This window comes from Oryx dammah, unplaced genomic scaffold (assembly GCF_014754425.2).
Source record: "Oryx dammah isolate SB20612 unplaced genomic scaffold, SCBI_Odam_1.1 HiC_scaffold_11, whole genome shotgun sequence".
Lineage (NCBI taxonomy): Eukaryota > Metazoa > Chordata > Mammalia > Artiodactyla > Bovidae > Oryx > Oryx dammah.
In genome coordinates, this window is record NW_024070195.1 from 34,810,513 (window position 1) to 34,836,109 (window position 25,597).

Below are 25,597 nucleotides of genomic sequence, written 5' to 3' on the forward strand. Positions count from 1 at the left end.
CTCAGTCGTGTCCTGCTCTTAGCAACCCCATGGACTGTAGCCCAGCAGGCTCCTCTGTCTATGGGATTCTCCAGCAAGAATACTGGAGTGGGTTGCCATGCCCTTCTCCAGAGGGTTTTCCTAACCCAGGGATCGAACCCAGGTCTCCTGTACTCTAGGCAGATTCTTTACTGTCTGAGCCACCAGAGAGCCTGAAACGCAGACAGAAGGAGCAAGAGAGCACGAGAAACTTCATGCATTTATTTCCACACAAGGGAGCACCCCAGGCTTTGTTACCCAATGAACTGTGGACTGCTTGCCAGAAAGAAGGGAGGTGGTTTCCCCTGATACACCAGCTCCTTCTCCAGGCCTTGGGTGTCAAGGGGCATTTGTTTTTTTGTACAATCTAACATCTTTAACATCACAGATCAAAGCCAAGCCAGCTGCTCCATTTGTGAATTGAGCCCCTAACCATGCAGCCTACCTGGAATCCTGGGCGACATTGGGGATGGGGGCTGGTGTAGTCCCAGGGGCCAGTGCTGGCCGCCCACCTCCTTTCCACTGCAGAGGAAGTCAGTCTGTGCTGCTTGAACGGCTGGAGTCCGTCCCAGCAGCTCGGCCCAGGGTGCTGGGTGTGGGGCTTGAGTGACAGGAGCAGAGTCCTCAGGTGCTTGACTTGTGTTTTCTTAGGTTTCTTATCACTGGGAGTGGGGCCAGTGATTCTACATCTACCTGCCAGCCACCCCTCCTTCCCTCCATCTTCACTCCATGCTCCCTGTGGCTGCATCATAGGGAAGCCTCCCAGTCTCCCAGCCCTGCCCTGCCCTGCCCTGCCCAGAAAAACTGTTGGAGCAGGGTTCCTTCCCTGGCTGCACCCCTCAGTGCTGATTCACAAGGCCTGAGCCTCAGGTGCTCGGAGGCAGGAGTGGAGGCTCCTCCTTGCAACCCTGGCCCAGACCCCTCCATCTGGTCACCCTGCCGAGACCCTCCCTGAGTCCCCAGAAGCAGGGGATTGGCCCACAGCACCTCCTGAGTGCTGGCTGGAGTGACCCTAGCCCCCTGTCAGGCTTTCCTCTGCCCCCTCCACCTCCTCCTTGTGAAATTTTTTGGCTCTTTGGGAAGCCTGGCACCTGCCCCCGCCCCAGGGCTGTGGGCCTCAAGACAGAGGTTTGCAGGGTTTTGTCTCCCCTAGCAGGGCGCTGGCACAGTAGGTCCTCCATGTGAGTTTGCAGGAAGGAATACAGAGGATAAGGCCAGGCATAGATGCCAGTCTCTGGGCTGGGAAGCCAGTGGTCATGACCTAGTCATATCTCCTGGTACAAAGTAGGTCTTCAAAATATGGTCATGTGACTCCTAAAATTCTCCCAGCAGCAGCTCCTTAGGAGACACGTGTGATGAGGAAGTAGTCAGTGTTCAGGTCGCCCAGGAACTCACGTGTGGATGGTTCCGGTGTCTCCCCATCCTGCCTTCTCTCTGCACATCTCTTATCAACTTCTGGCTAGTCCTTATTCCTTTTTAAAAATATTTATTTCTTTACTTGGCCGTGCCAGATCTTAGTTGTGTCATGTGGGATCTAGTTCCCTGACCAGGAATCGAACCCTGGCCCCCTGCATTGGGAGTGCAGAGTCTTAGCCACTGAACCAGAAAGGGAAGTCTGACTAGTTTTTATTCCTAATCTCCCCACCTAGTCCCAACCATTTGTCAAGGAGGGGTGATTTGAAAAACTATCCAGGAATGTATCAACAGGGCCTCCTCGGACCATGTCTGCCTCCTCCAGGAAGCACCCCTAGACTTCTGAGCACCCCCACTTTTCTCCCTGTGTCCTCAGCATCCACAGTGCTTCATACCAGCTAGGGTGGAAAGGAAGCGGCATGTGGCAGTCACGAGGGCTGGGGATGACAATGTTAATTAATTCTCTGGTAGAACTCAGAGAATTCTACCAATTCTCTGGTAGGCCCAGAGAGCACAGACAGTGAGAACTGCATCCCAGAAAGTGAAATAGCTCCCATCTCCATGCCCTGATGGAGAGCCGGCCCCAGGAAGCGAAGTCCAAACTCTCCAGGCTGCGAGTCAGGCTTCTTCCTGGTTCCTGGGTCTTGGGAGGAAGCAATTGATGTTACGGGGTGAGACTGAAAGATGGAGAAATAAATGTCTCTTGGTGTCCAAAGGAAGGCTTGTGAACTCGCCCAGGGCTGAGAGTCAGCGTGAGACCGGGGGCAGGGAGCAGTGGGGGCGGGAGGGAGCAAGGACGGGCCAGGCACTCTGCGTGGAGGAAGACTCAGCTCTAATCGCCCGCATTGGCAGAACTGGTCCGCGGTAATTGGGTTACTGGATTATAAAACACCCACTGGCTTTATTTAGAAGACTAATCAGAAAGAATTTAGAACAACAGTGTTGCTAGAAAGGAGACCACGAGCCACGAGTCCATGTCTTGGAGAACTGCCCTTGGCTTCTGCTTCCTTCGGGGAACATAATTCCAGGAGGACCCAAGTTAAGCTCCTTTGACAGACCTGAGAGGAAGTTGTGCCTAAGACCGAAGCCAAGTCACTAGGGGAATTGTGTGTATAGTCCCTGAAGGATAGCCTGGTGTCAGAAAAAGGAAAATCTTTTTGGTTTTTCTTCCTCAAACAAGCGGTGGTGGTCTGGCGGGAGCTTACCCTGAATTGTAAGCAAACAAGTCTTGACGAACCGTTGGCCAAAGTCAACTTCCTCTCTCTCTCTGATTCAAAGGATGGTCCTCTCCATCCTTCTTTGCAGACTGTGTCCTGTCTCCTCTACCCCCGGGGGGTTTAAGGGGAGGGGAGAAGGACTTTGATGCACTAGAACAGAGGTCAGCATGCCGTGGCTGGGACCAAATCCAGCCCCCGCCTGTTCTTGAACGGCCTGTGGGCCCAGAAGGGTTTTTCACGTTGACGAAAAATCCAAAAGAGAACACTATTTCTTGACATGTGAAAATTATATAAAATTCAGTGTCCATAAATAAAATTGTGTTAGAACACAACCACACATTTATATATGGTTTATGGCTGCTTTTGCACTGCAACCGCAGAGCTGTGACAGACACTGTATGGCCCACAAAGCTGAAAATATTTACTCTCTGGCCCTGTACAGAAAAGCCCTGTGCTAAAACATCTCCGCAGAGCCTTCGTACTATGTACAGCATTCCATGACTCTGGCACTCTAGCATCCTGGGAAAATAGTAAATTCTGGCCCTTGGTCCATGTCAGAGGCATAGGAATCTGGGGGTGAAGTGCTTTAGGCCTCATTTGTCTGACTTGGCATTGCAGCTCAATGAGTGTCTGTTGAGCATCAGCTGTGTTTCAGTTTCTGGGGACCCAAATGGAGAGGATGCTGTCCCTGCCTTAGAAGGACTGGGCAGCCAATGAGGGCATCACACCAAAGCAGGTCATTTGACTCTAATGCTTCAGAGGAATCAGAGTGAGCATCTCAGGTTTTGAGCAGGCAGCGTTTTTGTTGAGCTGAATCCAAAATCCTGGAGGTCAAGGAAGGACTTGACCAAAGAAATGTGAAAGCAGTTGTTCTGTTAATTCATTCATAAATGAAAAAGTTCCTGGTGCCAGTTACCCAATAGGAAGTGTTATACATAATGAGAAAAGCAGTTACCTTATTAGCAAAATAATAAAGATTTGAATCTTTAATTAGTATTATAACAATCCTGTGGGATTGACTAATCCACCAAGAAGAACAGTTTCCAGGTTTTAAATGTTTTATTTAAAAACATTTGACCAGATGCTGAACTGTGGGCCTGGTGTGCTGCTGCCTGTGTAAATGGGGGTGGGGGTAGGGGTGCGTACAAGCATTCTTGTATGAGCATAAAGTGTCTCTAGAATATACAAACCTGAGTGATTTTCTGGAGGGGTGCTAGCTGTCTGAAGTACCCTTTATAAAAAATTTGCTCTGACTTTTCATTTCATTTTCAAGCATTTATTTGAGATTATTTTCACTCTTTTGTATGCTCTTTTATACCTTTTGTATGTTTTTTATACCTTTTGAATTTTGAACCATGTGAATTTAGTATCCAAAAATATATAAACTTAATGAAATAAGTAGCATGTGGTTTTGCTGTTACCTCAATACATCTCCCTAGGGAAGTCATTTTTCCTCTCTTCCGTTCAGTATATGATTCTTTTTTTTTTCCATTTTATGATATCTGTATTTACTTTTTTCAATTAATTTTTTAACTGGAGGATAAGGAAATGGTAACCCACTCCAGTATTCTTGCCTGGAAAATCCTGTGGACAGAGGAGCCTGGCGTTCTACAGTCCGTGGAGTTGCAGAAGAGCAGGACATGACTGGGCAACTAAACAATTGCTTTACAATGTTGTGTTGGTTTCTGCTGTTCAAAAATGTGAATCAGTCATAACTGTATATATGTGTGTATATACACACATACACACATATATAAATATATCCCCTCCCTCTAGAGCTTACCTCCCACCAATAGCCAGGACAAGGAAGCAACCTAGATGTCGATCGACAGATGAATGGATGAAGAAGTTTTGGTACATATATATGATGGAATATTACTAAGCCATAGGAAGGAACAAATGTGAATCAGTTTAACTGAGGTGGATGAACCTAGAGCCATTATACAGAGTATATGATTCTTGATTGCCTACTACTGTTGAGTCAGGTACTCTTCTAGGTCTGGAAGTTACAGACAGCTTTCAACTCGAGAGGGCATCAGACTGAACAGGAGGGCTCATTAAAACACAGACTGCCAGGACTTCCCTGGCAGCCTAGTGGCTGGTAATTTGTGCTCCCAATGTCGGGGTGGAGGGGCCCAGGTTTGATCCCTGGTCTGGGAACTGGGATCCTGCATGCTGCACGACACAGCCAAAAAGAAATGTTTTTTTTTTAAAAAAAGCACAGACTGCTGGGCCCCACCCCACCCCCTACATTCAGTGGGTCTGGGTGAGGCTCAAGAATCAGCATTTATTTACACAAACTGGTGTATGTACAATGGAGAAAAGACAATGTCCTACTGTAAAGCACAATAGGAACTATAATCTATAATCCCTGTGATAAACCAAAATGAAAAAGAATATGAAAAAAGAATGTATAACTGAGTCACTTTGATGTATAGTAGTAATTAGTGCAACATTATAATTCAACTCTATGTCAATAAAAATAAATTTAAAGGAAAAGAAAAAGAATCGGCATTTCCAAGTTCCCAAGTGATGCTGATGCTGCTGGCCGGGGAAAAAACACTTTGGGAGCCCCGCCTCTGACTTTCTAGCGTTTTCTGCTTTCTAGGGTTCTTTATAAATAAACGACGTTCCCAGTTCTGAAATTATCCGCAAATAACGGATACAGTAGCTCAGAACACCAAGTAATCCCTCTTGCGCAGCAGTCTGGGAACACAACAGAGCAGACAGGTCAACAGACATAAAACTATCTAGCTTCCCTTCCACCCACGGTGTATAATGGAGAGACACAGAGTCAGATCATGATCAGAGTCTGGTGGTGAGTTTCAGCAAGTAATTCTTCCTGGGGGAGGTGCCCTGGTGCAAGGCTTTCAAGGAAGGTTACGTGGTGAGGTTTAAGCCAGGCAGGACATTCTGATATCACCAAGGCTAATGCCCAAAGGATAACACTGCTGGACATTTTTTTTTTTTTTCTTTTCATTGATTTGGCTGTGCTGGGTCCCTATTGCAGCATGCAGGATCCTTAATTGTGCATGCAGAATCTTTAGTTGTGGCATGTGGGATCCAGTTCCCCAACTAGGGATCAAACCTGGGCCCCCTGCGTTGGGAGCTTGGAGTCCCAGGGACCACCAGGGATGTCCCTGAACATCATTTTAAGACCCCCACAATTTATCCCCGATCATACAAATTTAGCCTGATCATCAGTGAGTTCCTCACAAGGACGTGGAGCCTCAGCATGGACCCCTGCACCTGATCCTCTGCCTTTGTGCATGTTCCCACAGGTGGAATACTCCCGCTGGTCCTCTCGGCTCTGTAAACCCTATTTGTCCATCAGGACCAGGTAAAATATAGTTGTTCTTTATGAGGATTTAATATTCGCTCAGCCTACACTGAATATCTTTTCCTGTATATCAGTTCACCAGGACACTTGATCATTGTTCTCTTAATTTTTTTTCCATTTATTGATTCATTCATTCAATAATATTACCCCTCTGTCAAGAAATTCTTATCAGGGGCCTACCATATACTGTGAATTATGGTAGATTTGGGGATAGAATCATCAGATCAGTTCAGTTCAGTTCAGTCGCTCAGCTGTGTCTGACTCTTTGCAACCCCATGAATCACAGCACACCAGACCTCCCTGTTCATCACCAACTCCCGGAGTTCACTCAAACTCATGTCCATTGAGTCGGTGATGCCATCCAGCCAACTCATCTTCTGTAGTCCCCTTCTCCTCCTGCCCCCAATCCCTCCCAGCATCAGAGTCTTTTCCAATGAGTCAACTCTTCGCTTGAGGTGGACAAAATATTGGAGTTTCAGCTTCAGCATCATTCCCTCCAAAGAAATCCCAGGACTGATCTCCTTTAGGATGGACTGGTTGGATCTCCTTGCAGTCCAAGGGACTCTCAAGAGTCTTCTCCAACACCACAGATCAAAAGCATCAATTCTTTGGCGCTCAGCTTTCTTCACAGTCCAACTCTCACATCCATACATGACCACTGGAAAAACCATAGCCTTGACTAGACGGACCTTTGTTGGCAAAGTAATGTCTCTGCTTTTTAATATGCTATCTAGGTTGGTCATAATAGGCTAAAAGAAAAAAACAGACATGGTCCCTGCCCTGGTAAGAGAAAGATCCATGAATCAAATAATTACACTGGTGGAAATACAGGTACAGGCTGAGAAAAGTGGTCTGAAGGAAAGGGATACGGTTTTATGAGAACATAAAAGAAATGACCCTCATGTAGCCTTGGGAGTTGAGGTTAGGATAGACTTTCTAAGAAAGTATAGTTTGGGCTGAGAACCGAAGGATGCCCAGAACTTGGCTGGATGAAGAGGTGGAGAAGGGAAGGGGAAAGCTCTCCAAATTGGGGAGCGGCAGTATGTGCAAAGGTCCTGTTGTAAGAGGCAGCTTGGCAGATTCATGGAACCTGGTCACTCTGGGAGACCAGAGTGAATGGGAATGTGGACAGGGAGTTGGTGGGGAGAACAAGGAGGAAAGGGTTATATCCTGAGGCTGGGAACAAACCATGGGGAACCCTGTCAGCCCCGTTATAATTTTTATTTTAAACTGAATGGTACTAAAGATGCCATGGAAAGGTTTTAAACAGTGGGATGATGTTATCACAGTACATTTCGGAAAGATCTGCTGCTGCTGTGTGGAGAATGGACATGACTGAAAGCAGGGAGATCCCCAATCAGCCTGCTTTGGAGATGGTGCAGATGATAAATACAGTGCCCTGGACTAGGGTGCTAGTAGTGGAACCAGAGGAAAATGGGTCGAGTTCAGAAAGTACTAGGTGGTGAATTGATGGGTTGTGGTGGTTGGTTAAGGGGGAAGCAAGAGTCAAGGGTGAGACTTTGTTTTGGTTTGTTTTCTTAAAATATTTATTTAGGCTGTGCTGGGTCTTAGTTAGGCTTCCCAGGTGGCGCCAGTGGTAAAGGACCCACCTGCTAGTGCGGGAGACATAAGAAACACAAGTTCAATCCTTGGGTCGGGAAGATGGCCTGGAAGAGGGCACGGCAAGCCACTCCAGTGTTCTTGCTTGGAAAATCCCATGGACAGAGGAGCCTGGCAGGCTAGAATCCAGAGGGTCACACAGAATCAAACACGACCGAAGCGACTTAGCTCACACACACTCAGGGGTCTTAGTTGCAGCCTGCAGGATCTTTTTTTTTTTAGGTGTGGGATCTAGTTCCCTGACTAGAGATCAAACCTGAGCCCCCTTCACTGGGTGCATGGAGTCTTAACCACTGGACCATCAGGGAAGTCCTAAGGGCTTTGGGGGAGCATCCATTTGTGGGGAGATGATGTTGAGTTTGCTTTGAACTTGGAAATGGGGGTGTGGAGTAGGAGGCTGATCAGGAGGTCAGACCCTCTTAGTGGGTGGTCGCTGGGAGTCCTCAAGGCTTCATCTTCAGCATCTGCTCCAGCCATGTTTATCCAGCCTTTGTCCCACTCCACTGCTTTCCTTGTTCCACCCTTCATTCCACCAAACCAAATGCCTCACCCTGAATTTGTCCATCTCCATCTCTTCTCATTCAGAAAGGGAGAGAGAGACCAACTTAGATTTACTCCCAGTTGGAGGGAGTGTCTTCAAAAACTTCCTGCTTAAAATCCCCCATAAAAGGATATTATAAAACCATTTACCCCCTCACACATTTTAAAGTTTACATCTTCATTTTTTATTATATGTCTGCAGAAGATGCAATTTCCAGTACATTGTAAACACTGATATTTTTAAGTAAAACTATGACATCACTGTTTTAAATTTATCCAGTGGAATCTAAACACCATGGAATTTGATACCCACATCATCCATTTTAAAAATGCATGAACATGTTCTTCATTAATAGTCAGTGTTCCTTTTTCTCCTGAAATTTTATTTCTGTTTCACTTCCCCATGGAATTTTATGCTAATATAATATGTTTTTGTCTGTAAAACTCTATCATTTGTTTCCCTATCCTAATTTTTGGTGACAATTTTATATGAAGTTAAAACTTAAAATTTCCTGAAATCATAAAGTTCTAAGTTCTAAAATTTTCTTCCCGTTTGAGTTATCATTATAATGATTATTAAAAGTGTGCAGTTGATCAAGATAGCATAAAGTATATTCTAATTTGGGTAAATAATACTCATAAAAACTAAAATTATATTGAAAATATACCTTAGATGGTGATGCTGGAGACTTTTTAATTTTTAATTGTTTTTCATGTAAATACTTTTTTGTTTGCGGGGGAGGGGTTGAGGGGTTGTTTTGTTTGAAGTATCATTAATTTACAGTGTTGTGCCAATCTCTGCTGTACAGCACAGTGGCTCCGTTTTACACATTCTTTTTAAAATATTCTCTTCCATCATGATTTATCCCAGGAGACTGGATATAGTTCCCTGTGCTAAACAGTAGGACCTTGTTGTTTATCCGTTCTCAATGCAATAGTTTACATCTACCAACCCCAAACTCCCAGTTCATCCCTCTCCCACCCTCCTCCCTTGGCAACCACAAGTCTGAGCTCTGTGTCTGTGAGTCTGTTTTTTTTCTGTAGCTAGGTTCATTTGTGCTATATTTTAGATTCCACTTATACGTGATATGATATGATTTTTGTTTTTCTCCTTCTGACTTACTTCACTCAGTATGACAATCTAGAGTTGCATCCATGTTGCTGCAAGTGGCATTAGTTTGTTCTTTTCTATGGATGAGTAGTATTCCTTTATATATTTGTGTGTGTGTGTGTGTGTGTGGTATGTGTACCACGTCTTCTTTATCCATTCACCTCTTGATGAACAATTAGGTTGTTTCCATGCTTTAGCTAAGTCATTTTTTTATTGACACACAACATATACATATGTGATGAAGTCCGAGTGTGCAACTCAGGTTATCACAGAGTAAGCACACCAGCCCCCATGCAGTTGTCACCCAGATCCAGAGGTAGACTCTCGCTGGTGCTGGGTTATTTCTTCTGTTGTTTGTTTTTTAATCTGTCCATGGAAGAATACTATTTGTTGTATGAGATATGAGACACAGACCAGCATCTATTATATTTCCATTTTTCATTTATATAGATGTAAACACTGAAAACCCTCATTCGTATAAACTAATAGATAAAAAAATACGAGTTTTATTAAAGTGGTGTCAGCTCAGTGTTCTTGATCTGCTTCTGAGTTATGTACCAAAAATCACATAGCGATCTATCACTGACAATTGTATTTTAATTCTACTGGGCCTTCCTAATGAAAGACAAGAATTGGAAACCACCTAGCTTAACAAAAAAGATTTACTACGTATTTATTAGAGTGTCTCACTTTCAGTGTTCTGAGTGTGGGCTCAGTAGTTGTGGCGCAGGGGCCCAGTTGCTCTGTGGCCTGTGGGATCTTCCTGGATCAGGGATCAAACTCGTGTCCCCTGCACTGGCAGGCAGATTCTTAACCACTGGACCACCAGGGAGATCCCCTAGTTCATGTTTCTAAGAGAGGGAACTTGATTGGCTCCGCCTATTTGTTTACCTACTTATTTATTTATTTATTGAGTCCAGGGCCATCATAGACTTCTGGCCAGGTGATCAGCACTGTGCACAGATGTTTCTTTGAGCAGGGATACCAAAGGATCAAGTAGCTGTGTACTGACGTGCACTGCTCTTCTTTGAAACTGTTCTTCTGCTAGAAATACACCCTCCAGCCTATGAATTCCATATCTGTTATTTTCCCCTTTCTGTACATGTGTCTCTTTCATCCTTGTACTGTAGTTCTTCATGTGACCAACTCCTTTTTCCAACTGTGAGCTCCTCAAGATCTGGCCCATGTCTTAATCATTCCCTTAAGCATTGTGTTTTCCACTTAGTAAATGTCTTTGTCTAATAAGTATTTGTTTACTAGATGAATTGATTTATGAGTATCTTAAACGTCTTCATATCCTTTTAGGCCCTACAGTAGTGCTGGGCTTTCGATAGCAGGGTCCCAGAAGAACGGATGAATTAATCAGTGAGCAAAACAATGAATTAACGAATCGATTAACTAATGAGCCGTTGAGCAATAGCTTGAAAGTAAGAGAGTTCACATCTTATGTGAGGGTCAAGATATGCGGAATCACTGTAAAGGTGTGGCATGTATGAAACTGACTGTTTCTAATCCAGGCTCCCGTTTTGCGTTTATTTCTCTAATGAGCCAAGTAAGTCCTTTCCTGTCCTTTGCAACTTGTCTTGCAGGTGTGAGCAGCATCTCTTCACCACGGTGGCATTTGGTCAGTCCCTTAGCCCGGGTGAGGATGTAAAACCCCTCGCTCTGCACATGCGCGGTAGAGGCCAACAGGAACACCTGGCTGCAGCCACGATCACGGACATGTCAGCCGTGGAGTAGTGTGGACGCTTTCTCTCTGCTTCTCAGGGTTTCAGTCCTTTCGGGTTTGTGTCATTGACCTTTTTGTATGGTTTTGTGGCTGGACGTTCACAACCAGGGCAGGCACCATGGGGGACCAGCAGCTATACAAGACCAACCATGTGGCCCACGGTGGTGAGAACCTTTTCTACCAACAGCCACCACTTGGCGTCCACGGCGGGCTGAACCACAACTATGGGAATACAGTGCCCGGGGCTGGAATGGATGCCCCTCAGGCATCACCCATCTCCCCCCACTTCCCTCAAGACACTCGGGATGGTCTAGGCTTGGCTGTTGGCTCCAAAAACCTTGGCCAAGTGGATACCTCGAGGCAGGGAGGGTGGGGAGGCCACGCAGGGCCTGGAAACCACATCCAGCTACGTGGCAACCTGACCAACTCGAACATGATGTGGGGGGCGCCAGCCCAGGCGGAGCCCACCGATGGCTACCAGTACACCTACTCGCAGGCCAGCGAGATCCGGACCCAGAAGCTCACCAGCGGTGTCCTGCACAAGCTAGACTCTTTCACCCAGGTGTTTGCCAACCAAAACCTGCGAATTCAGGTCAACAATATGGCCCAGGTGCTGCACACCCAGTCAGCGGTGATGGACGGAGCGCCCGACAGCGCCCTCCGCCAGTTGCTGTCCCAGAAGCCCATGGAGGCCCCAGCACCGGCTCTCCCGTCCCGCTACCAGCAGGCGTCCCAGCAGCCTCACCCTGGTTTCACTGGTGGGCTATCCAAACCGGCTCTCCAGGTTGGGCAGCACCCGAGCCAAGGGCACATGTATTACGACTACCAGCAACCGCTGGCCCAAATGCCGGTGCAGGGAGGACAGTCGCTTCAGGCCCCCCAGATGCTATCCCAGCACATGCAGCAGCTGCAGCCGCATCAGTATTACCCGCCGCAGCAACAGCCGCACTCCGGGCAGCAGCGGGTGTCCATGCAAGAAATGCAGCCGCCGCCACAACAGCAGATTCGCCCGCCACAGCCGCAGCCGCAGCCGCAGCCACGGCAGGGTTCAATGCAGATACCTCAGTATTACCAGTCCCCACCCATGATACAGCCTTTGCCAGAGCCGCAGCAGCCCCAGATGCACCTGCAGCCCCCTTATCACAGGGACCCCCACCAATACACCCCGGAGCAGGCACATGCAGTCCAGCTGATTCAGCTGGGCTCCGTGCCCCAGTACTACTACCAGGAGCCCCAGCAGCCCTTCGGCCACCCCGTGTACCAGCAGAGCCATCTGCCTCAGCACCAGCAGCCTGAGGACAGTCAGCCCAAGACGTATCCAAGCGACAGGCAGGCCCAGGCCATGCTGAGCTCCCACGGGGACCTGGGGCCTCCAGATACAGGAATGGGAGACGCGGCCAGCTCCGACCTGAACCGGGCCAGCAGTGCCCTCCCGCACCGGCCGCTCCTGTCCCCTGGCAGCATCCACCTCAACAACATGGGGTCTCAGCACCAGCAGCTGTCTCCCAGTGCCGTGTGGCCCCAGGTATCCTCAGAGTGGACGTTAATCCCGGGATCTCAGGGTGCGCGTGTGCCAACCAGAGCTGAGTCCAGTGCAGTGCCTAGTCCCATCCTCCAAACCCCTCCGACACTTGTGTTCTTTTCTTTATTCCACAAACGTTAACCAGACACTGTGGAATACAAAATCAGTTGTGACTCAGTCTTTTGCCCGTAGAGCTTATAATCTCACTAAAGAGGCGGCCAAAATATACATCAGGTCCCAAATGATGCATGTCATGGTCGAGGCCTCATCAGGTGCCCAGGGACCACACAGTGGGGGGTGGTCTCGTCCCCCTTAGGTCTGTATCCTTAGGGGACTTCCTATGAAATTGTTCCCTTCTGGGGAGGGAGACCATATTATGACAGCATTTCTCAAAGTCTATTGCTCAGAATAGGAGTTCCATAGAATGTTTAGTGGACATTGCTCGGGGGAGGGGGTGTGTTCTTGGGAGAAATCAATATGAGGGGATATCTCATGTAGTTGCAGAGGTGAAAAACCTTAGCTGCCCACAGGATCCAGGCAGGTAAAGTCAATAAGCAGAATGGCCTGGTATGGATTCTGTGGACTGGAGGGCCGATGCCCCAACTAATGACATCCACAGTCAGGGTTTTTAAAAACAGTCCAGCCAAGCAGACTATGTCTGCAGATCAGATTCAGCCTGCGGGTAACAGATATTAACTCTTGTTTCCCAAATACATTTGATCATAAAATTGCCTACTGTGTGCTGGGCACCATTCATATTTTGGTGTGTTCCCAGTGCTACACTCAAGTGACAACAGATTCAAGGGAGGAGGGTACCTTGAATAAGACCAGGGTAAATGAAGAGAGGGCTCTGATGAAGGCTGAAGGCCAGAGATAACTCCCTCTGACCCTGTTTTGTTTAGGACTCAGGCCAGTAGTAACTGAGAGCCTTTCTGAATACAAGAATAAGATGACACGGCCCAGGCGAAAAAGAATTCCAGCAGGAGGTCTTGTGTGAGGCTGTATCATCCAGCTCTCCATTCTGTGTCTCTCTTGGGAATGGAGTCTGTCCATGCACAGAGGGGTGGACGGGGAGAGCAGGAAAAGGAGGTGAGGGACTGAGTCCCAGTGGCCTTGTGGCTGGCGGGGCATCCTCAGGGGTGTGGCCCCAAGCCCAGGGGCATCGGGGAAAGAAGAGTGGAAGTTTCAAGTGTGGAAGGGCAAGGGCATGAGTAGCTATGAGCCCGGTCAGCATGAAGCAGAGAGAGGGAAGAATCCTAGAAGGGCAGGCCCTGGTGTTCCCACTGCTCAAAGACCCCTCCTGTCAGAAACATGTTTTTTTTTTCTTTCTTCTTCTTTCTTCTGGTGTCCTGCAATGCTCAAAATTAGATGCACCTACCTGATGGCCGAGCCCAGCCAGGGTCTCCTGAGTCAAGGTAGGATGGATGCGTGGAGGCTTGTTGGCGTGCGGGGAGACTGGGAGGTTTTCCTGGATTGTCTCATGATTCATTTCCAAATTCAAAGTCCTCAAAGAAATGTATAAGAACAATAATAGCAGCTGTTGTGGTTGAGCCACTTACTATTATTCCATATCATGTCTAATAAAAGTAACTCAGTGAGGGTGGGTGTGATTACCATGTGCCTAGCATGTAGTAAGCACTCAACCACTGTTAACTGTTATCATTATTATTTTACAAATGAGAAAGCTGAGTCTCAGAGAGCTTAAGTTTGCACATTGAAAAAGTAGGGGTGCTGACATAGACTCCAAAGCCCATGTTCTGCCCTCTTATCCATTCAGTGAGTGTTTGTTGAGTACCTACTATGTGCCAGACATAGAACGAAGCTTTGAGGATGCCATACTGAAATAGTACAGTCTTGTTTTCTCCCCTCGTGGGTCTGGTAAATCATTAAAGACTTAGCCAGAACCTGACAAACTTAAGACGTGTAATCTGAAGACTTATCAGAGGACTGAGACTCATATCTCTAAGGGAAGGCTTCTAGAAGAGGAGGAACCAAGCACCCTGCTTCTAGAAGGGTAGTAAGCCAGAGGTGGGGGAAGAAGACAGCACGTGAAAGCCTGGAATGAAGAAAGATGTTTGGTTCATCTTTTGCATGATCTTAAGCATACCCTTTCCTACTTTTGAGCCTCCGTTTTCCATCTGCAAATTGGGCTCAGTTCTCCGAAGGGAACTGGTGAGGGGCCATGGCCGTGGGAGCTCTGGGTGAATGAAACGGGTTCATCATGGGATGTGTGGCCTTGTGATGAGTCATTGTTTCCCTTCGTTGATGTGCGTGTCCTCTCCTCTTGGCCCTACCCTTGAGCAGCGGCCAACCCAAAGGAGTGTTTGGGGAGCAGTTTGATGCCAAGAACAAGCTGACATGCTCCATCTGCCTGAAGGAGTTCAAGAGCCTGCCCGCCCTAAATGGCCACATGCGGTCCCATGGGGGGATGAGGGCCTCCCCCAGCCTCAAACAGGTAAGCAGGAATCCAGCCCCTATCCTTCCCTGGCCATGTGCTGCTTGCTTTGCTTTGCTGCCGTCAGATGGAGTAATATGAGCCCCACCTGGGGGACCTGGAGAGGTGTAGTCCTTCCTCAAGCTTTGACGCTGGGAGCCAGCCAGGTCACACAGTCCTCACTTCCACTGGCACCATGAACAAAAATCCAGAACTGAGGTGATAGAAATCCTTTTGGGGGATCCCAGCCTCTCCACGCTCTGGAGAAGACAGCAAAGAAAACATGGAGATGCAATATTATTTTTAACTTCTGCTGCATGAAGCACTCAAGACCAGGGTCCCTTAGGCCTTTCAGATCAGTAGTCAGTGGCCAGGGAGAACTAGTGTGACCCCCAGGCTCCCAGCTGCATTTTCTATTCACTGGGGCACCAGTGTTAGACTCTAGCATCTAAAGACCTTCGGGATTATTCAGGCAGGATATGCTTGTGGTGAACTAGCCACGCAGTTTTAGAGTTAGGTTAAAACTCAAAAGAATTTTCTTGATTCTTTGAATATTGTGCATCTTAATTTAAGTCTATGAGATTAATGCACTGTTCGCCAAAAACTTTGATGTGATCCAGGTCACGCCATCTCTTGACGGTGCCAGTTAAAAGATCTTGGTCTTCCATTTGACAGATGAGTCAACTGCAGCCCAAAGAATTAAAAGGTCCTACATGAAAGCTTATGTGGGGTTTTTCCTTCTTTTTTTTTTTTTTGCCTGATTCTAAGGCCAGATCCTTTTCGTTAAAAGCAATGACAACCACACAGAAATTTTTCTTCACTGTCTGTTTGAATATACAAGTGGTCAGGATTTTTTAAATGTAGAAAATAGAGTGCCTTGTCCACTGCCCATGGGCATCACTGGAGCCAAGGGACTCAGGGTGGCGGGAAGGAAGCCACCCTGAGGCGGTTCTCTGTCACCCACGCATGATGTCCAGGAACGTTGCAGGAAGAGCAAAGTTGCATGCTCCACTGTGGGAGCTGCTCTGAGCCCAGGATCAAAGCCTTTATTGTCTGTGTAGGAGGAAGGAGAGAAGGTCCCGGCGCCTCCGCCTCAGCCCCAGCCGCCACTGCCGCCTCCGCCGCCGCCACCTCAGCTCCCTCCCGAGGCGGAAAGCCTCACGCCTATGGTCATGCCCGTGTCTGTCCCTGTCAAGCTTCTCCCGCCCAAGCCCAGCTCTCAGGGCTTCTCCAACAGCGTCGCTGCCGCCCCCTCGGCCAGAGACAAGCCAGCCAGCTCGATGTCGGACGACGAGATGCCCGTGCTCGTGAGGATGACCCTCTCTCCCCCACACTCGCCCCACGGGGCTGCCCCCAACCCGCCCGCTGTGAGTTGCAGCTCCACCCCACCTGCCTGAGGTGGGGACATCCCTTTGCTTTCTTGGAGATGGGGACAGATCTGCCTGGGCCACCGGCCAGAGCTCGGACGTGGCATGGCTCCTTGGGGCTGAGCCCCTGTGGCCACCCTGGGAATTCCCATCTGCGCCCAATCTACCTGCTACCCAGTAAATCCTAGTACTCCAGGCTCATGTTCCAGATTAGATTCTGAGAGACCCGAAGATGTTCCTGCATTAAAAACAGAGGTGATAACTCAGCTGATGATCATAGTGATTAAAATATGGAAGTACTGTTCCAGATCACAAAGAGCTACTGCCCAGGGCCCTCCCTGGTCCCTCCCCCAGGATCTCCAGACCTCCCCAGATCCATCCACCAGAGATGTAACCCCCTGGCACGGCGGGTCCTCCAGGCATCCATGCTGATGGTCAGCCTTAGCAGATGCTTAATATTTTCAGTATCACCTCTGCATAAATAAATACTCTCAGAGGACCTGATTCATTGAGGTTCCCAAAGTAATTCCACTGAGACACCCACCCCCAATCTCAAGAAAGCAAAGAGATTCATGTTTCTTACTGCTCTTCTCTTTCTCAGCTTCCAAGTGCTTCACCCAAGCAGCTTAGCCTGGCTCTGGGACAGAGATCTCTCTCTGTCTCCTTCCTTCTCCCCTTCCTTCCCTCCCCACCCTTGCCCCCAACCCCCCTGGAGTCTGGAACCCCTATGGTTCATTACATCAGGCTTGTCCCCTCCCCACAAAGTGCTGTGCTGGGTCATACCTATTCTCACAGAATAAGTGGCCACTGGGATTCCAGGAGGCATAAAGGTGGGGCTGGGCCAGGAGAAGGATAGGGAGAATAATTAAGAGAACTAGAAAAGTCCAGAAAGAGCCTTTTTGGTTCTCTACATAATACCAAGGCTCAGAAGAGGAAAAAGACAGATGGAGAACCTCTGGAGGTAAGGATTCCCATCAGCTGGCAGGTCCTGGGGGCCAGCAACAGGGAGAGAGATGAAACCACACCGCCAGGCCCCCTCTTTGCCCAGGAAGTGCCTGATTTGCTGGGAGAGACACTGTTTCTACCCTTTGGAAACTTTCAGCCTGAAGCTGGAGAAAGTCAGGTTCCTAGTGACACAGGGGTCAGAGCCCCAGGCAGCAGGTCTGCTTCAATTCAAGACAGAGACACCAAGGCAGCACTGCCCTGCATGGGGCTGGTGGGGAGTATACCCCGAGAGCTAAGGTCGTTAGGGACTAAGATGAGGCAAGGGACCTTTGGTGTTAGAAGACCATCATGAGGAGAGTTCCAGACAGAGTTTTGAAGGCAGAGATGAACTCGGTTTTGTGGCAAAGGTGAGAAAGATACTGTGAGGAGATAAGCTGAAGTAGAAGCATGAAGTAGGACTGAGTGCGTGTGAGCAAGGCCCTGACACTTATATTAAGAGATGAAAATGTTCAGGGAGGAGCCCTGGGTTTTAATCCCCACTGTGCTCCTAGTCAGTTGGGGTGCAGACAGCTGAGACCCTTCCCTTCTGAGAACCATGGTTTCTCCTGTGACCTCAGGGGGAAGGGAGTGGGCTTCCTTGGTGGCTGTCACCTTTCTGGAGAGCTTTTAAAACCTCTCAGTGCTTGGCCCTGCTTGGCTGGAACTCCGTATATACTTCCTCCCAGGTGATATCCAGGTCTGACCTTCTGGGGGCCTTCCCTGGCCCACAGTCTCAGAGCCTTGCCTGGAGGATTGGAAAGTTCCAGTTCAGAGCTGTTGTCACTGAACCAGAGGCTCAAGGAGAGAGAGCCCCAGAGGGGCCTCTGGCCCTGCCTGTGGTCAGAGGTCTGGATCCTGGTGCAGTGTTGGAGACATGCAGAGTCCTCAGTTGACCTCATCAGTCACCCAGGAACTGGGTGTAAAGCACCAGGATTGCTCCCCTAGTTGCGGGGCATGGGCATCCTTTCCCCATTCCTCAGCCCCTCTCCATCTGAGCTTCAGGCAGCGAGGAGCCCTCTGGTGGGGAAAGAAAGCAGGTTGGGGCTCTGTGGCCTAAGGAGAGCCCCCTGGGGGTGAGTTCCTCTGCCCCTTCTTTCCCCACCTCTCTGCTTCCCTAAACTCCCCTGCTAGGGGCTGGGATGGCACCCCAGAAACTGAGGGGGAGACAGGGAGGGGCAGCCTGAAGTGCTGAAGGCAGCAGAACTGCCTTCAGCGGGGTTAGCTAGAGGGAGAGAAGCCCAGAGCTGAGGGGTGACTGGGGCAGGTCACATGACCATGGAAACCCTTCCCATCACCCCCTGCTGCCTCCTACTGAGGCACCAAGGTGGATACCAGGATTGCCAGGGACCACAGCTGTGACAGGCACTGGCCTGCAGGGCCTGGGAGGGGACCACAGCCTGTCCAGAACTTCCCTGCAGGTATCCCCCTGCACCCCCGCCACCACCCCCTCCCCCCGACAACTGCACCACAGTCTCTCCGGCCTCACCCAGCTCTGGGTTTTCTGAGCTGATGCTGGCACACACCAAGTCTGTTTATGTTTGGCTTTGGCATGCCCTGCTTTTATCTCCTTCCATGCATATGTTTACTTATTAGTCTATCTGTTTCCATGTGGCAAATCTTCCTTCCAGAAGATGCTTGGTTCTGCTGGAATAAAATAAACTAACCCGGCTGACAGGAAACGAACCTAGAAGGGTTTGCCACAGAGGAGAGCCAGCAGTGCTGGGAGCAGGAGTGAAGGGCGGTGAGGGGGAAGGGTCAGCGGGTCCACTTCTAGGAGAGCACATGAGAGGGGGGCCTCAGAGATCCCAGCTGGCCCTCCTCCACCCTGACAGTTACCTCCAAGGGAGAGCCCAGTGTGGGGGTCACTGGCCCTGGGAGCTTTGGCTGAGGCCTGTCCGGCCCCCCCCAACCCTCCCACCCCCCGCCCCCGCTCCGTCTTCCTGCCCCACAGCCTCTGCCAGCTTCCCTGAATAGACGATTCTGTCCCCTTCTTAGAACATGTGTTATCTGTCCCCATGTCCGTCCCTGGGGAGCCCGTGGGGAATTAAAGGGCCCACTCAGCTGGAGTCCGCTCAGCAGATGGGAATGCGGTGATAAGCAGTAAAGAATGTGAATTTATTCTTTCTTGCCCACCCACTGTTCCTACACCCACCCACCCCCAATCCGTCTCCAGACATGAGGGATTTCCTCCCAAACCAAAGTCGGCTCCCTTAACCAAGCCACCAGATCTCGCCTTGCCGGAGATGGCTGTGACCGTTTCTCAAGGCAGGGGACGCTGGGGTCAGCCCGGGGCGGGGGAGGCGGGGCGTGTTCCCGTTAGAACGCAGATTGCCCCCTCCCCTCAACCTGTGGCAAGGGCCTGAGGGAAGAGCCCCCGATCTGAGCCGGACCCTTCTTCCCGTCGTAGGAAATCCCCAAGAAGCACCAGCCAGGCGCGGCCAAAGCCGAGGAAGCCCTCAGAAGCGCGCCAGCGGAGAAGAAGAAGTTCCGGCACCGGCCGGAGCCGCTCTTCATCCCGCCACCGCCCTCCTACACGCCCAACCTCGCCGCCTCGCACTCGGGCGCCACCCTCTACCAGAGCCAGCTGCGCTCCCCGCGGGTGCTGGGCGACCACCTGCTCCTGGACCCCGCCCACGAGCTGCCCCCCTACACGCCCCCGCCCATGCTCAGCCCGGTGCGCCAGGGCTCGGGGCTCTTCAGCAACGTGCTCATCGCCGGCCACGGCCCCGGCGCCCACCCGCAGCTGCCCCTCACGCCCCTGACGCCCACGCCGCGCGTGCTGCTCTGCCGCTCCAGTGAGTCGCCCCCCAGCCCCGCCGCCGCCACCCCGGGGCCCGGGGGGTGGCGGGGGCACCCTGGCTGTGGGTGCTGCCCTGAGAAGCCTCCCGTTCTGTCCTTGTCTCTTTCACCTCACAGACCTTTCAGGTGGCCCACAGACCTTTGAGATGGCTCAGGCCGTGTGCTGCGTGCTAGGAATTCTTAGAATACTTACCCTCAAGGGAATCACAGTCTAGCTGCGGAGACCAACGCATAAAGCTCATTAGGGTTTCTCTGGGATGAGGGAGGGGAAAAAAAAAAAAAAACAGTCGAAGTGCGCCGTGGAGAATCGTGTTAAGACACCCAAAGTCAATGTACTAAGTACACGTACAAATAGGATTAGCTGCAAGACCACACCTCCACATTTTAGCACGCGGTGTAAAGATCAAGGCCTGTAGCAGGATCTCTTTCTAGAGCAAGAGTAATGTCATAGAACAAGAAAGCTTAACGGGAATTCCCTGGCGGTCCGTTGGTTGGGACTCCCGGGGCTTTCACTTGCCAAGGGCCCAAGTGTGACTCCTGGCCCAGGAACTGGGATTCTGAAAGCTGCACAGTGCAGGCCAAAAAAAAAAATTTAATGAACAAAGAGTAGTAGACCGGAGAGATAGCTGGCCTGTCCTTACTCTGAGAAGTGTGTGTGTGTGTGCTAAGTTGCTTCAGTTGTGTTTGACTTTGTCCTGACCCCATAGACTGTGGTCTGCCAGGCTCTTCTGTCCACGAGATTCTCCGGGCAAGAATACTGGAGTGGGTATCCATTCCCTTCTCCAGGGGATCTTCCAACCCAGGGATCGAACCCAGGCCTCCTGCATTGCAGGCAGATTCTTTACCATATTAGCCACCAGGGAAGCCAGGTGTTAAGAAATAGGGAAACCCTAAGCCACGTTGCTCCACACTCCAGCTCCTCAGAGACTGCTGGGGTAACTCCTGCATGGTTTGGGTAGGAGAGGGGCCCTACCATGACTGTTCAGGTAACTGCTTGCTTAGTTTAGTTTCTTTAGTACCTTCTCTGCTGACCAGTGACCTCTGGTTTTTGTGCTTCAGACAGCATTGATGGCAGCAACCTGACGGTCACCCCGGGGCCTGGAGAGCAGACCGTTGATGTCGAACCGTAAGGAAGAGCCGATTATTCTTTAGAACAGAAGCCTCAACCTAGAAAAGGGAGGAGGAGCTTTAAGAAGTATAGCTAGTACTTCTGGGGGCCGAGTGGCCACTGGGCAAGAAGTTGTAGACATTGTAGGATCGTGGTATTTCTCAAGTATAATGGTTACCCTATAATTTCCAGTATTTCAAGGCCTTTTCTACAGACTAAAGGCATTAAAAATGTGGAGCCTCGTATTTGGAGAACCTTAGTGTCCCCATCTCCAGCTCCATGAGCCAGTTTGGTTGGGGGCCTCAGGCCTTCATGTCCCCAGTGACATCTCTCTCAGGGTACCTAGCTCCCTAGGAGGCTTCACCTTGCTCCTTTACCCCCTCCCTAAGATTTTTGGCTGGGCCTCCAAATGGGCTTGTTGAATACTTGAGTTGGGGGATATAATTGAAGAAAAAAAAATTTTTTTTTTTCTCTTCATGGATAAATGCAAAAGAAGCCAGTTGGTAGAGTGGTGAGTAGATTGAGTCAGGAATCAGGAAACTTGGTTCCAGCACCATTTTGTTATTTGATCTTGATAAAGTTAACCTTTGTAGAGTTAACTCATCTGTTAAGTAGGAATACTTATCACTGCTTTGCTTACCTCACAGGCCTTTGTGAGGGTCAGATGGGATCATTTATGTGAAAGTGGCCTGAAAGGATAAAAATAAAATAAGGACTTTGTTCCATTGGGTCAAGTGGTACCTTTGGCCATGCTCTGGGCAGCTGTCCTCTTTTCATTAGCACCCTCCCTCTCCCAGCTATGAAAGTCGCTCAGTGGTGTCCAACTCTTTGTGACCCCATAGACTGTATAGTCCATGGAATTCTCCAGGCCAGAATACTAGAGTGTGTAGCCTTTCCCTTCTCCAGGGGATCTTCCCAACCCAGGGATCGAACCCAGGTCTCCTGCACTGCAGGTGGATTCTTTACTTGCTGAACCACAAGGGAAGCCCCTCCCCAGCTCTAGGGAGCTAAGAATCCCCAGCCAGGCTTCTCCCTTGCTTCCGGTGGCATCTCTTCCCAATCTTCAAGCTGTTCTTTATCCCAGTGAAAAAGTCATGCCTGGAATCTTCAGATCACACTGTGAGGAAACGCCCCTGCATTCTTGTTGCAGAAGGAGCTGTTTTCCTTCGTTTTCAAGTCCCTGACAGTTATCTTTGGTTTCAAATTGAAGACCACACTGTTGTTTTTCTTCTTGTGATTTAAAGACGCATCAACATTGGCTTGCGATTCCAAGCGGAGATCCCAGAACTCCAGGATGTCTCTGCCCTGGCCCAGGACACACACAGGGCCACACTAGTATGGAAGCCCTGGCCAGAGCTGGAAAACCACGACCTCCAGCAAAGAGGTATTGACAGCCTGGGAAGAACTGGGCAGGAAGGGCTGGATTTCTCCCGGGGGCCTCTGGCTCTAGGATCAGTGTGTCTTTCTGGTGACGCTGAGCTCTTTCTGATGCAGTGCCCTATCTTTGTTCCCAACAGTGGAGAATCTCCTGAATTTATGCTGTTCAAGTGCGTTGCCAGGTGGAGGGACCAATTCTGAATTTGCTTTGCACTCTCTCTTCGAGGCCAAAGGTGATGTGATGGTAAGGAACCATGAAAAGGAGGCTTCCCAGTTCATACTCTTCATGTGGAAATTCTGAAAAGCATTTCCCCAAGTTCCTGTGTTGTCTCACATCCCATGTAACCAACTCATAAGATGATGACCAGTCAGTGTGCCCTCCTGTATTCCTTATCTCAGTGAATAGGTCAGAATTTGAAAGCCTGCAAGAAAACCTCCAGTTGGACTTCTGTATACACATCTGTTCCTCAGTGATAATGATTTGAACATCTGTCTTGGGAAACTAGAATTTCTTTTCAGCGGTCTTATAATTCACATCAGGAAACAGGTCTGCAATGGTGGAGGTAGAAGGCCTTCCTGAAACAAGATTTGGCCTAAAAAAGCTTGTCATTCTCTGCTCTTCATTCTTCCCTACCATGAAAATCAGAGTTTGATGTCCATAGAACTGTTTGCTGCCCTAACCAAAGAGAGATGTTTGCTGCACACCATCTGGTGTCATTCTTCCACTTTTGACACAGTTCTCTGGCAGACCCAGGCCAGGATGTTGGGACTCTTCTCCCAGAATCAGAGCTGATCATTTGCCTGCTCAATTGGGACCCCTGGCTGGAGCACTACATCACTAGCCTCAGCTTTCCCTTCAGTAAATACATGATTCTTATACCAGAGCTAGCCTCCTGGTTTGTAAGTTTAGGAAAATGCATAAGCAAACAAATGTCCCAGTACTACCTTCTCGCAAGATTGTTGATACCCTTCAGAGATTCTTTAGAACGCTGGAAAACTCCCCTTGACCTTTTAAGATCAGTGCTGCAGAGCTATGCTTCTCAAACTTCTAACATGCACACGAATCCCGTGGAGAGGCTTGTTAAACTGCAACAGTTCAGGAGGTTGGCGTCCAAGGGCCTACATTTGTAACCTGCTCCCAGAGGATGCTCAGGCTGCTGGCCCATGGACCGCACGTGGAGTAGCAAGATTCCAGACCTTGCTCTGCCCCTAAACCATCCACTACTCAACTCCATTTGTGCCATTTTTAAAGAACCCTAACAAGGCTGAAGGAGGCAGATTTGAATAGGTTATTTAGTGAGGCTCCCTGGAAGGACAATGTGCAGTACAGTTATTACTAATACAGCTGTTTGTGTTCAGTTATAATGAAACATAATTTTTTTTTCTGCAAAAACAGTTCCAAGTCACCCACTCATTTCCTCAGAACCCTTCCCCAGAGACTCAGCCTCCATTCATAGGAGGCCCCACCGTATCTCTGACGGCGGGGCCCTCACCAAGGAAGGAGTGGCATTTGGGCTGCCATCTGTGTTTCTGTGACATGACTAGCTGGCTGCAGGCATGGGCAGGGGAGATATTAGAATGATGAGTCCTGTTGGATGCTGACTGGAAGGAGGACCCCAAATAGGGGAGTCTCCCCTTGTTTCCCTTCCAGCACCCCCACCTCGGGCCCTGCCATGCTGGCTCATCTTCCTTGTGGGATAGTTGGTCTTCTGAGGATGCGCAGCCCCATGAATGACTCTTGCCTTTTCTCTCCCGTGGGTCTGCAGGCTGCTCTGGAAATGCTGCTGTTGCGGAAACCAGTCAGGTTAAAATGTCATCCTTTAGCAAATTACCACTATGCCGGTAGGTGCCGGGGCCCTGCTGGGGCTCACTGTTTGCATGTTGCTCGTGTCCGCTTTACTAACAGAGAGCACCCGTTCTCTCCTCAGTGCCGCTTGTTTACCCTGGGCCTCTGGGGCGTGGCCAGTGGGGCAGCTGTGTCCACCAACTGGTTGCTGTTGGGCATTTGTCTGTCTGTCTCCTCCCTTCCTGGGTGTGCTAAGAGCTGGGCAACAGTGGACAGGGGCCCCGCATGTAGCAGTGGGAGAGAGCCCCAGAGGGTAGAGCAGAGAGGCAGCAACTCACAGTGGCCCCTCGGCTTTGGAATCCAATCTTACCTGCTCCCCGTGGCCCTCTGTGGTTTTGGTTTCCTCACCTGTAAAGTGGGGCTCATATTCCATCCCTTATGGCATTTTGTGAAGACTAGAGAGAGCATATGGAGCCTCTTGCCTGGCACATTCTAGTAGCCATTATTATTCATTTATTGAACAATTTAAGATGAGGAAGTGACTGACAGATTTTGACACAGTACTGCCTTGTGCAGTTTGGAGTCTGAGGAGGAGGCAGTTATTAACAGATCACACGAATAGCAGGAGAAAGACACGTACGTGCACATGTATACATGTACCTATACGTATACACATGGGGCTTCCCAGCTGGCTAGTGGTAAAGAATCCACCTGCCAATGCAGGCACAAGAGACTCCGGTTTGAGCCCTGGGTCGGCAAGATCCCCTGGAGTAGGAAATGGCAGTCCCCTCCAGTGTTCTTTCCTGGAGAATTCCATGGACAGAGGAGCCTGGTGGGCTACCGTCCATGGGGTTGCAAAGAGTTGAACACGACTGAGCACACACACATGAACATATACACTTACGTATACTTGTACGCATAGATACACACATACACACACATGTACACTATCTTAGAAGCGGGTGGATTAATAATGGCATCACCAATAAGAGGGAAGGAGCACACACCTTAGAGAGTTGAATGTGGTGAGAATGGTGAAAAGACAAGGAAACAGGTTGGGGAGCTTGTGGTGAAAGTGAAGTCGAAGTCAGCGTCTGTATTTCCATTAAGCGGTAGCCGTCTGTTCTGGCATCTCCGTGAGCCTGCCCAGGTCCTCTCTTTCAGAGAGGGCGGGCTCCTCCAGTGCCCCTTGGTGATATTCGTTTGAAGGTGTCTCTGGTGCCTGGGGGGAC

At 49.6% G+C, this 25,597-nt stretch overlaps 1 protein-coding gene across 1 annotated transcript in view; it reads left to right on the forward strand.

The window, feature by feature from the left end:
- TRERF1 (transcriptional regulating factor 1) overlaps positions 1–25,597 on the forward strand; it is a 207,427-nt gene that overhangs the window by 155,682 nt on the left and 26,148 nt on the right. The window contains exons 5-13 of the mRNA XM_040249682.1: positions 10,849–12,513; positions 13,879–13,925; positions 14,815–14,965; positions 16,006–16,311; positions 19,703–20,090; positions 21,154–21,220; positions 22,447–22,586; positions 22,720–22,823; positions 24,346–24,421. Coding sequence (XP_040105616.1) covers positions 11,107–12,513; positions 13,879–13,925; positions 14,815–14,965; positions 16,006–16,311; positions 19,703–20,090; positions 21,154–21,220; positions 22,447–22,586; positions 22,720–22,823; positions 24,346–24,421 — 2,686 coding nt within the window. The 5' untranslated portion in view covers positions 10,849–11,106. The remainder of the gene's footprint in view (positions 1–10,848; positions 12,514–13,878; positions 13,926–14,814; positions 14,966–16,005; positions 16,312–19,702; positions 20,091–21,153; positions 21,221–22,446; positions 22,587–22,719; positions 22,824–24,345; positions 24,422–25,597) is intronic.